At 41.1% G+C, this 12,352-nt stretch overlaps 1 protein-coding gene across 1 annotated transcript; it reads left to right on the plus strand.

Annotated features, from left to right (window-relative positions):
- The first annotated feature begins 2,895 nt into the window (after positions 1-2,895).
- On the plus strand, positions 2,896-10,822 carry LOC109467703 (tetraspanin-4-like). Its single transcript, XM_019765746.1, has 7 exons — positions 2,896-3,101; positions 6,904-7,104; positions 7,652-7,741; positions 8,600-8,704; positions 8,869-8,970; positions 9,403-9,486; positions 10,046-10,822. The coding sequence occupies exons 1-7, from the start codon at positions 3,036-3,038 to the stop codon at positions 10,157-10,159; spliced, it is 762 nt and encodes a 253-aa protein (XP_019621305.1). The 5' UTR covers positions 2,896-3,035; the 3' UTR covers positions 10,160-10,822.
- The last annotated feature ends 1,530 nt before the right edge of the window (positions 10,823-12,352 follow it).

Here is a 12,352-nt window from a genome sequence, read left to right on the forward strand (position 1 = left end):
GTAACTTTTTTGTTTACACGCCGGGCGCAGGTCATTGACCTCCAACTTGCGTTGTTCCAACAGAGAAGAGCAAAATGTCTGGCTCCCGCAGAACGTACCGCACTCTCCCACTGGACGTACCGCACTCTCCCGCAGAACGTATCGCACTCTCCCGGAGGACGTCCCGCACTCTCCCGAGGGAAGTCCCGCACAGCGTCCTGCACTCTCCCGCAGAACGTCCCTCGAAAATCGATGCGTATTTCGTGGCCTGTGCTGTACCTACCAAAACACTTGAGTTCATACTGTCAAAATGGAATGGCTTTGAACAGGTGTTAATTGAGTTAATCCAATCAAATCCAACAGCCAATCAGCAAGAAGAATAGATTGGTCTGCGTCAGGTTCATGCTTGCATGCCCATATATGGGCATACCGCCGAATTCCTTTCTTATTACGTCACGCGCGTACGCCCCCACAGTACTTTCCTATGGGGACCGCTAAAAAAACAAATAAAACGATTGTAAAAGCTTGTATCACAAAAATTTAAAAAACGCCTAGGGGTATTTGCCCACTGTACCTCCATACCAAATTTCAGGACCTTGGGCCCTAAAATGAAGAAGCTGAATCCATTTAAAAAATGGCAGGAGAAGAAGAAGAAGAAGAAGAAGGAGAAGGAGAAGAAACATCAGAAAAAGCAATATGGGTTCACCACCACTTCGTGGTGTGGTGAACCCATAATAAAACAGGTTTTTGTTTTCAAAAAGCTAATACAGGGGGATGACCTTTGGCCTGAAATAGGTCATCCCCCCCTCCCCCAATGCAAAGGCTGTAAATATTCTCATGTAGGCATGAGATCTCCGATTTCTTGTTTTCTATGGATTTCGTTCGCCTGAAAAACAGGAATTGTGTGCAATCAAATCCATATGCATGATTGAAATCATAGTGAAATTCTGGCCCCAGTTCAGGCTGTTGGAATGAAACATACGCCAATAATCATTTTGATCGATCGAGTGCAGGGAGAAGCAGGAAACGAGAACTTATCCCACTGGAATAATCAGGCTTTGAAACTGTTGACTGCAGTTCTGTTTTACATCGTTAGAGGCGCACGTGAGAGACGCGAAGTCTTCTGTAGTTTGGCAAACCCATGAAGCCAACGTTTCTAAATAGAGTTGGTTACTTCTGTTCTAGTGTTATTTCTACGAAGGCCCACAACGATACTTTCATACACCTCTTCCGCGACCCTGCCACACCGCGCTTCCAAGGGATATACCTTCCATACACCTTTTCCGCGGTCCTTCCACACCGCGTTGCCAAGGGCTATACCTTCCATTCCGCAGAAGAGGTGTATGGAAGGTATATCCCTTGGAAGCGCGGTGTGGCCATCCTCCCGAGGCAGGATTGCTTCCTTACTAGTACGGCAGCACCCCTACCAAACCACCCGGCCAAAACCACTTCTTCAGGCCGACGAGCTTCAGCCAATCAGAGGCATAGCTTTCGGTAGTGGAAAGCTAAGGTCAAAGGTCGCTTGATCACGGCTTACATCGCCTCTTTGGGTCCACTGAAAACATCCTGTCGGCTATTTTTGGGCCAGCCGTGCGCAGGAATTGTTTGAATCGGAATCGTCAACATTAGCACGGTACAGACACTGATTCACAACAGAGACGTCTTCCTAAGTGTAAGGATAGGTGGGGGAAAGGTCTGTGTTGTATTTTAGCCAGCGAAACAGGAATCCAGAAATGTTTGCATGTCCGCCATGTTGAATTTAGGGCGCTGATTGGTTTGCGCCAAATAAGGCAAGCTCCTGAATATTTATAAATCAGGCCCTGAAGAGTACGAATGTGGGGATGATAGGGCAGAGCTAATCCAAAGGCTAACTAACGTATTTGCCGCGGGATAGCTCTGCCGTGGGAGAATGGGTGTGGCAGGGTCGCGGAAGAGGTGTATGGAAGTGTCGTTATGGGCCTTCGTATGTTTCAACTTCGCGAAATGCGCGAAATAGAATCCACATTGCATGCTTCCATGACCAATTACTTTAATTCCACGTATGCCGTAAAATACACTATTAATAACTTTTCAAACTGATAACCAGAAACGCTTCACACACAAAATATGGCACCCCCCCCCACATTAGAAGTGAGTGGACCAATCCCCGTAGGGCTACAACAGGTGTGCAGCAAACAAAGACCCAGATAACAAACATGACAGGGTGCACAGCAAACAGAACGTGCCTCCTTAAAATTCCTAATATATTGTAATGAAATCCCTTTTAGGTGGCATAGAACGTTGAAGTAGTCTGCGAAACGTTTGCCACACAGTTAGCAAGTCTGATTCGGTTGAGATTTCATAAATTGACGGAAAGTTCTACATTCCGGTGTTACATGTCACAGGTACACATACAGGGCTAAGTATTTAGGCAAACATGAGTGACTCAAAGGGCAACAGTATAATGTGAGGTCAAAGGTTAGGACGGTCGTTGGACAAACAGTTACCCTTGAAGTGGAGCAAGGTCAGAATAATACGGTGCAGGCTGCTGGCTGTTCATTACTTGCTGCATTTTGTTAAAATAAGAGCCAAAGGTTTATCGTTATTCAAAGCAGAAGCGGAGCAAGTTAAAGCAAAGTAATAAAGACGGGCTCTTGAAATTAGATTTATAAAAATATATTCCTAGTCCGGATCCAATCAAAACGTGTACTCCTGTTGTAGACATGTTACTTCTACTACCATACTTTAAATAATTCAATGGGTCAAAAGTTTTTAAACAATCTTTGCTGGTCATCATTACATATGGATTATAATAGCTTGCACTATAATGCACACTACTATAATAATACCAGTAGTCATAGAGAAGTCAATTTTGTCTGTAGATATTTGGTACTTCTGAAACGGTGCCATTTTTTGAGCAGGCTGTTTACCCACAGACGACCGTTATATGGCGCAATCGTCAAGCAGCGTGGGGAGTTATTGGTTACCTAATAGGTACGCTGTGATCGGCTGTACGCTGTGATCGGCGAACTTTTGAAGCCTCTAACGTCCAACGATTCTGCAAAAAGGACACCAGGATGGCGACTAAAGCCATAGGAGGCGTCACCATGACCGCCTTTCAGGTTTTACTGGTTCTGATATGGGTAAGTGCATACTTCTTTTCGTCTGATTCCTCAGCGCAGGTGTTGTTTACGCACGTAAGACAGACATTGCCCTGGGCATCGTCCAACCACCTTCAACGTCAGAAAACGGTTAGGAAAAACCGTTTGAAAATTCAATTTACCAAAACGCTTCTTGCAGCACATGCGTAAGACATGCAGCGGTAAGTATGAAGATTGAAAGAAAAAACAGTACCACGATACATCGATGGAAGATAGTCGTGCCAGAGGTGTTAAAATCTGTGTGAAATAGCAAAGCTAAATCGTATACCCTCATATGAGAATCTTACGTTTTACTGTTGCCTCAACAAAAGTAATCAAGTGCCTCAACATTTTTATATCACTGCGTTCAGAAAGCTTGCTTCACCTGGTCTGAAGTTAAAGACGGCGAGGACACCATTAATGGCAGTCCTGAAGCCGCTGTTGTTGAACCGCCCAACACCGTGTGTTTGTTCACACAACTTAACACGTCAGCAGCCAAGCTCACACAAAACGCGCCTCATACATGGACGTACCCGTGTAATATCTCTTATGACATATATATAAGTAGTCATCAACAATATATGATTGAACAGGAATATTGAAATTGAAGGGGGCTTTGCTTGCATGATTCCCAAGCATATTTGACGAATGTCTACTCAAGAATTTACATATTTTGTACAGTTATAAAAGCTCTATAAAGAAAGAGGCCACGTTTTAGACCGAAACCGTTAGTGATGCTATTTTCAATGAACACGGTGTACGTATATTCTCAGTTTTAAGGGCTGATATGACTGGCGTTTTGATAACTCTGTTTGTCTCAATGGTTTTCAAGCTATTGTGGATAATGTTCTTAAGATTTCTGATGGTGTATATTTCAGCTTGATGCCATAGTCTCACTATGCCATAGACCATAGAGAGTAAGTCCTCTATCTATGCAGGCATTCATTTTTAGTCTGGAAAACCAGATGTACATCAAGTGAAAAGCAGAACGTCTCTCACACAATGTGTTAACCACATTTTGGAAAATGGCGCCATTTATTTGCATAAGCAGCACTTCAAGGATACAAAAAGACACAGCCCCTATGCCCCTACGCGTGTTTTTGTGACAACTTCCCATACGCACATTGCAGTAACCCACACATTTGAATCAAAAGCTCACTACGGCAGAGACTTTGCTCTCCGGTTTTTCTCACGTTAAACCGTAGAAGAGAAATCAATGATTTGGTATTTTCCACGTGTAGGCGGCGGATACCTTTGGCACCACTCCGTACCAGTCGGTTCAGGGTTAAATATTTACCTGGTTTATTTGCATGAATACACCGTACTTCTGCCAGCGGCATGGCTCAGCGGCATAATTAGTACCTGCCTGTGTCAGTGTATTAGGTGTTATTCTACATTTACACCGTGCAAGGACATTATCTATTGTATTTGCACAAGTGCGCACGGCAATCCATTCACAAAGTGTCCTTGAAGGGGTGTGTTGATGACTAATAACTCTCCAGTACAGTAAATAGACTTAAAAATTAACAAAAAAAATCGTAGATGATGCAAACGCATCTACGCCATACCATAGAGTATGTCGTTGGAAAACCATAACAGTCCTGCAAGATACTACTAGTGGAACACTCGAAATCGCAAGTTTGTATAGGACGATAGATCTTTTACAGAACTCATCACTTACAGACTATAGTTTCATTTGCCAAATCGTCATGAAATATGCTCTGAAAATTGCTTTGGTCAGTTGCAAAACGAACATACAGCTTGCGGGCATTTTCAAAGAATTACAAAATTAATGCATTCTACAACTGCACAAAAAGTGGAAAAATGAACTATACAAATTATACAGACGCAAAATCTGAGCTATGCAGCTAGTATGTCTGACTGCTTCTTAAAGCCACAATATTTACATATCTTGTTTAATTCTGAATAGCCCATGACGTCGCTATTGTACACAGACAGATCTCCAAATCAGCTAATATTTGAAGGAACTGGAAAGACGCCAAGTTCATTGTTTACCTATGCCAATGCATGGTGTTCTTCTATACTGAGTACCCACTGTTTAGTACACTTGTAAGAACGTATTTGTCCTGAGAATATAGCGAAGGACCAATGTGTTCATTCTATAAGACAACTGAATAGACGTCAATATAGACGACAGTAGACGTCAGGAAGTAGTGACCAGGCAAGCCCCCCTCCCCCTCTACGTATAGCCCCGGCGGGGTTCAAGGTCAGATCTCGACGAAGGAGAAACCCTGTAACGGAAGCGTGTCTACGTGCAACGTTACTCGTAGTAAAACTGACAAGGTCCACGTGCATGTTAGCTACAGCAGATGAATGGCACCCATGCCCGTAGCCAGGATTTTGAATGGGGGGTGGGGGTGGGTTCTTCCCACTGCTTGAGGGACCAGCGAGTGCCGAAGGCGCGAGGTTACTAGGGGGGTCTGGAGGCATGCTCCCCCGGGAAATTTTGGAAAATGAACCTTCTGAAATGGCATTTCCTGCGTTTTAGACGATTTCAAAGAAAAATCAGAGATAACTTTTTTCAATGACAAAGTGAGCCGTTTTCCTACGATTCCAGCCTTGCTAGCGACACGAATCAGTCTATCTTTTAAAGAAACATTTTGGACCTTTAGATAAAAAGTGGACCAAAAATTTGACCTTTCAGGCTTGGGGGGGGGGGGTTCGTTTCCGAACCCCCTAACCCCCCCTGGCTACGGGCATGTCACCATAACCAGGAAACTGTAGTCAGCAGTTACAATAATTACGTTTCTCTCATGTATAGTACAACTCTCAGTTGTAAGATTTCTAATGAAATGTTTTTCGTTATTTGCTTCAACGTATTGAGTAAACTTGTCCTTATGTATAGGTTTAAATGGACATGGTTTAAACAGTATCATTATAACAAATCGCAATGGATCATTTAAAAAGTAACATAACTGATACAGCATCGATGTCAACATACAATTACGAAGGTCAGAAACTGAGTTTAAAAACAAGAAAGCACATACGACACACAATTATAAGAACACATTTTCACACCCCATACTTTATAGGCTGTCTTGTAAGGTAGATTTGTGTGTTAGTATGTCTGTTATGTATCAGCAGATCCCATGTGTTGTAGCCCATTCTTGTACCCCGTACAGTTGTTGTAGCCTGGTTACCAATCCTATTTTAGCTGTCGAGTGTATGGGAGGATATAGACTCAGGAGCTAAAGTATGTCTGGTAACTAGGCGACAGTTGTTGTACAATAAAGTTTGTTCTTATCATAATATAACGGCAACATAATCATATTTCCTATCTTGTAATCTTTGTTTCTATCCTTTACAGTATGTCAACCACTTCTTGATTTGCTTTTGTTTTCCTTGTTTTCTTATGCTACGTTTATTTAATTTTGTGTTGATATTGCTTTCTTATGTTTATCCTTTGCTCTTATGCATAATAACTTATGATTTGACTAATGGAATTTTTTTCTTGTTCAATTTGACATGTTTTTGATAGTCTTACTTTATTGTTTAGTCAATTAGTTAGTTAATTAGTTCGTCGTGTTATCTTTATATTATTTTGTATCTATTTTGATTTAATTTGTTTGTTTCGTTGTCACTTATTTATTATCCACGTGTGTAAAAAGAGGTCATAAAAGACAAGTGGATTTTAGGAGAACCCACTCGATAAACCCTTAGGTTTTTTTGGGTTCTCTCCCACATTTGGTTGTACATAGTCATTACATACTGTTTTTATTTTTATGTGCAAACTGAAATAAACAAATAAGCAAATATGTAACAAGTTCTCCCATGTCCCCTGCAGCTGGCCAGCGGGGGTGTTCTCGGCGTTGCCATCTGGCTCATGGCGGATGACATCGTGTCCACGGGGATGCGGTTTGAGTTCGGGCTGGGGTGGTTCTACTACCCGGTCCACCTGCTCATCGCCTCCGCCGTGTTCGGAGTCATCGGCGGCGTCCTGGGCTTCATCGGAGCCAAGAAAGGGAACCAGCTGCTGCTGCGCATCGTACGTTCATTCATTCATTTCATTTGTTTTATTTAACCAGAGTAATACATGTACACTCAGGTCTAACTGACCTGGTTTTCAGGTATCCCTGGGGTTACACAGTGTTACATAAAATACACAATATATATTAGAAAATAAGAATACACAATAAGAACGTACATTACAATTTCAATTCAACATACATACCATTCATAAAAACATATGCCACTCAAGTCCCACTCAGAGAGTCTTTGAAAGATGTTAAAGATGATAGTTGTCTTTGCTCCCTGGAAAGTTGGTTCCACAGAACCGGGCCCTGGCACTGCAGTTCACAGAAGTTATAATAGAAGGTTTATTGCAAATACATGCCCGAGGGCTAATTGCAGTTACAAACAACATAAGAAAGAAAATACAGACTATATCTACGTCTAGCATTATACTATATTCTACAACATACATGAAGGTTGAACAAATGCATCAACATACGAATATGGTATGGCGTACAATATATAGACTCTTCGAATTCATTCCACATTTTCTTCATTGTATGTATTACACCCACCCACAGTTCTGCGCAGTCCTGCTTGTCATCACCGTCCTGAGCTTCACAGCTGGAGGACTTTCCTACAGCTACAGACACAACGTCATGACGGTCACGGTTTGTACCAGCTTTTTTTCAAATTTATTTCAACATGCAAATATACAATACATAGTAGTGACGCACTCAAGCTACATGCTTATATTCACGTCACCACTGGACATAAAATAAAAATTACATCACAAAACATGGGAATCGTCCATTTAAAAAGAGAAAAGAGTGTAGCTTTTAAGATATTATAAATGAATACAGAAGTATAAATCAGTTGTTAAATCGCTTAGTTTCGGAGAGATTTAGTTGTGTAATAATGAGTATTTGAGAGTTGAGTTTAGATGAAAGTAAAGGTGATCCATTAAGTAACAGATATACATAGCACTAATAGGTTTTACCATCTCATCAGAAAAATGCCCAGTTTTCTTAAAAAATAAATAGATTTATTATAACTGTTTTTTCTCTCAAAAAGAATCATTCACGATCATAGTAGCATGGAAGAAATTAAACACATTGTTAAGTTCTTCATGCAAGTACCGACTGGAATGATTTACAGTAGTGCATGACCGTTAACATCATATTAATAATGTTCATTGCCAAATCAAAAAGATTCTGTGCCTCTTCCAGCTGAGCCACACTAAACATGCAAATAGCTGTACAGTTATGAAATTGATTTTAATTGCAGGTGTAACTTATTAGATAATGTTATTTGTGTATATATCTTGTTCTAACTATTTTTTTTTACCTCATATGTCCAGGTATGTGTTAGGTGTGCACGCTATCAGCATACTTGCTGCCTGGTGCACACATTGTATTGTCTTGTTACAATTCTGAATAAATAAATATCATATTAATGAAGAGTTATAGCTAGAAGTGCCTTAAATGCCTTTATGTTTCTAACGAGTGCACTGATTGTACAACCGTTAGATCAGTGATCGCGTTGGGAACTCTCTGGTCACTGCTCTGGCCGGAGACAAGCTGGACAACCGGCCTGTCGAGCTACAGGCAGCGGTCAAGAGAGCACAGGAGCGGGTGAGTGTTAGAGTTATAGACATGAATCACAGTCTCACTGACGATAACAAAGCCAGTAGTTATCACACAGGTAATGTAATCAGGAATTGAAACATCATAATATTTCTGTTTAGTTGTTTTAAAGGAGTTTTTTTTCATACTAATCCATCTCTGTGTCTGTGCAGTTCCTGTGTTGTGGCCTGACGTTTTCCGGCAACTGGATTGATGCATGTTCAGACGATACTTGCCATAGCAGTTATGTCTCCGATCGCTGCGATCCATACGCGGTAAGTATACAAGTCATCACAGGTATGTGTACAAACACACACAGAGGCAGACGCGCGCGCACAGACACACACAGACACACACAAACACACACACACACACGCAAACACACAGACGCGCGCACACACACACACACAGACACACAGACACACACACACAGATACACACACACACACACACACACAGAGATACACACACACAGATACACACACACAGATACACACAGACACACACACACACACACAGACACAGATACACACAGACACAAATACACGCACACACAAATACACACACACACACACACACACACACACACACACACACACACACACACACACACACACACACACACACACACACACACACACACACACACACAGACACCTACCTCTCCTTCCCCGGTAGAGCTAACATCTTGCCGTTTGTTGTTCCAGCCCTGTCAGGGGAAGTTTGACGACATAGTCATTCAGTACCAGAGGTACGTGTTTGCGGTCGCCTTCACCCACGGAGGCATTCAGGTAAGAAACATATTTACATTGTTCATGGTAATTTGGACATGTGTCTCCACATAACACATTATTGATACGGTAATATTTGGCCAAAATATGGATAATTGAATGAATGGTTCATTCACGTTGTTGCAAGACACAGCATGCACTAGCAGCCCTCATTGGCTGAAATGCAGTATGATTTACAGTAAAGATACATACATTAAGCTAAACATTACAAAACTTTACAATATTCACTTTTAAAGTAATATACTTACATCCGGCGCTAACTAATTATCTTTGAATACATTAAACAGTTGAAGTAGTGTACTATTCCCACATCTTTTAATGTAGAACTACCACCCCATTCAATCTGGTGGTTCTACATTTAAATTCGGTATTTGGTATTTGGACACAAGGTTTTTGCCATGAATGCTCACACAGTTTGCGGCAACCATTTCGAGAAATTGTCCGAGAACTCCAAAAGGTCTTGTTACATGGTTGACCTATAACCTGCTAACCCCTCCCCACCCAAATGGCAAGATAAAAGTAATTTTGATCATTCTGATACTTTATGTTTCTGCTGCAGTTCCTCGGCCTGCTGCTAGTGGTGTACATCATGAGAAGGCTCGGCAGCAGCAAGAAGAAGGAGAAACGCGGACAAGCAGCGGAGATGGAGAAAATGCAAGCAACTTCATCATAGACGTCATAATTACACACGAGTCACTGTAGACTAACAATGATGAGATTCAGACTTCATTCAAAATTAACTAATCATATGCAGATACATTCCCCAGTTGGTTTGTTTAAAGTTTCTTTTTTGTTCTCCTGAAAAGATTTGATTTTCATTAGTATCGAGTCTTTTGACCTTTCAATACTGTGTATTATTTACTTTCATAATAGACATATGGACGTTACATTTCGTCCAAGCAGTTGTCTGGTACGTTTTCAACATAAACAGTATCTTATTCCTTATCAAGTTTTCATAGATAGTCTTTGGGTTGTTTATCATATTCAACTATTAGTGAAGTGATTATCAAATTGCTTTTTTTGCCTTTTGAGTACTATTTTGTAGATTGTTGAGGAACAAAATTCCCAAAATGATCTGCCATCTTCACATCTTTTTATTGTATACTTCTCTGTTTGACTATGTGCTGTGATTGGATGATGATATTGATGACGTGTGCATCTAATTAGTTCAAATGTACAATGCATGTACACTGCAATGAATACGTTTTTGTTCTTTTTTAATGAGGAGTCTTGTATTGAACAGGATGACCTCTGTTTGGATTTATGTTAGGTATGTATTCGCTGTTGTGGCTGCTTAGGTTGGTCTTCATTCAATAAAATGCTCTTAATCACTATAGTACTACTGGTACTTTTGAAATTTCTATTAGAAGAACATTTCAACTAGAAAGGTAACATTTGCAAAGCAAATGCATAATGTTTACCTTCGCATATGGTTTGCTCTTCTTACTCAAATACATGTACATTCATATAAATGGTCAGACAGGAGTCTACATCCCTCCTATAAAATTGCAACATTATGTAACCCAACACTAGTTACCATGGAGACAGACATCAACAAATCAGGCCATTGGCCAGGTCAGAGGTTACTGTTTGGAACAGAAGAAGAAGAAGAAACGTAGTAAAAACAATATGTTTTCCTTCGGTAAACATAAAAATGATGATTACGTACCAACCCCAGTGGGTGTTATAATAGTTCTGGCTGGCTAGGTTCTCCGTGTCATTGCTGTCGGATTTAAAATAAATCACTACACTTTCGACTCTCCGGAAACAATTGTCGTTAAGACTTTGTAGTGAATGGTAGTTGTCTTTCCTGTGGACTTTACTCAGGTGGTAACCGTGGTATGTACTTCGCGTGCTATATTTTAACCAGTTTGAACGAACGCCTCGAAGCGAGACTATAGTGAAGTGCGTTCACATCTGACGGCTGTGTACAACTCGATACAAAAAACCATCTGATAAGAAAAATGTACGCAAAGCTTACAGTAAAGTCTACTGTGATCACTGCATTACCAAGAACAGTAATCGGGAAACGTGCCCTTTTCCAGGTATCAGATCTTTTTGTCTTGATTAAATATTATAAATCATTATAAACTTAGTCGTTGTTCGTACAATTTTCAAAATAGGTTTCTCTGATCAAGGCCTGCCCACCCCACCCATCTCTCCTGTCCAACTCTATACATTTTGTACATTACAGCAATTTGTACAGACATTAATCTAATTTGTTTTTTGTAGATATTAGTTTGTTGGAGATATTACAGATGTTTATCAGTCTGAATCATAGCGTTACCAAAAGTTCACAACGTGACCGCCATATATCGTGAAGGACAAAGGGACCTTAACCTTGAGATTCCTGCCCGTTCAAAGGTCATCTCAGGTCTACACTCGTTTATCTCCATAACACCCCTCCGCGCGTAGCGTGATAGATTAGTCCACAGTGCCCTTTCCATGACCTGGCGGTTCCCTATAGTTTCTGGTGGAAAATTAATGTTTCTGTTCCGTAATATTGTAAAACGCGAAGTAGTCAAACTAGAATATATGAACCTGCAGTAGAGGTGTACTTTTGTTGCTAAGGAACAGAGCGCTGGCTGTTTGCAGATGTTTATGTCAATACTACCATCCAGAACAACAGTTTTATAGTAATCTCCAATTAGATTCATTCGGGGGCAGGGGACGATCCAGTTGGCCACCCGAGCTACCACTAACCCCCGCAGAGTACTGCCTGACCAATTTGATACCGTCTTGCCAATTTGATACTAGACTGTAGCCTCTACCAGGCTTGAGGGCGCGGCTGGAAATAGTAGAAATTGGCCAAATAGAGAGATAACACGCCGAGGGAGTTTAGCCATCCAGTTTACAGTTTGAGGGG

Source organism: Branchiostoma belcheri, unplaced genomic scaffold, assembly GCF_001625305.1.
Source record: "Branchiostoma belcheri isolate BF01 breed outbred unplaced genomic scaffold, Haploidv18h27 scaffold188, whole genome shotgun sequence".
Taxonomy (NCBI): domain Eukaryota; kingdom Metazoa; phylum Chordata; class Leptocardii; order Amphioxiformes; family Branchiostomatidae; genus Branchiostoma; species Branchiostoma belcheri.

Coding starts and splice junctions, on each gene's coding strand:
- LOC109467703 (XM_019765746.1), top strand. CDS start 3,036: ATGGCGACTAAAGCCATAGGAGGCGTCACCATGACCGCCTTTCAGGTT. Junction 7,105..7,651: donor ACCAGCTGCTGCTGCGCATC/GTACGTTCATTC, acceptor ACCCACCCACAG/TTCTGCGCAGTCCTGCTTGT. Junction 7,742..8,599: donor ACAACGTCATGACGGTCACG/GTTTGTACCAGC, acceptor TACAACCGTTAG/ATCAGTGATCGCGTTGGGAA.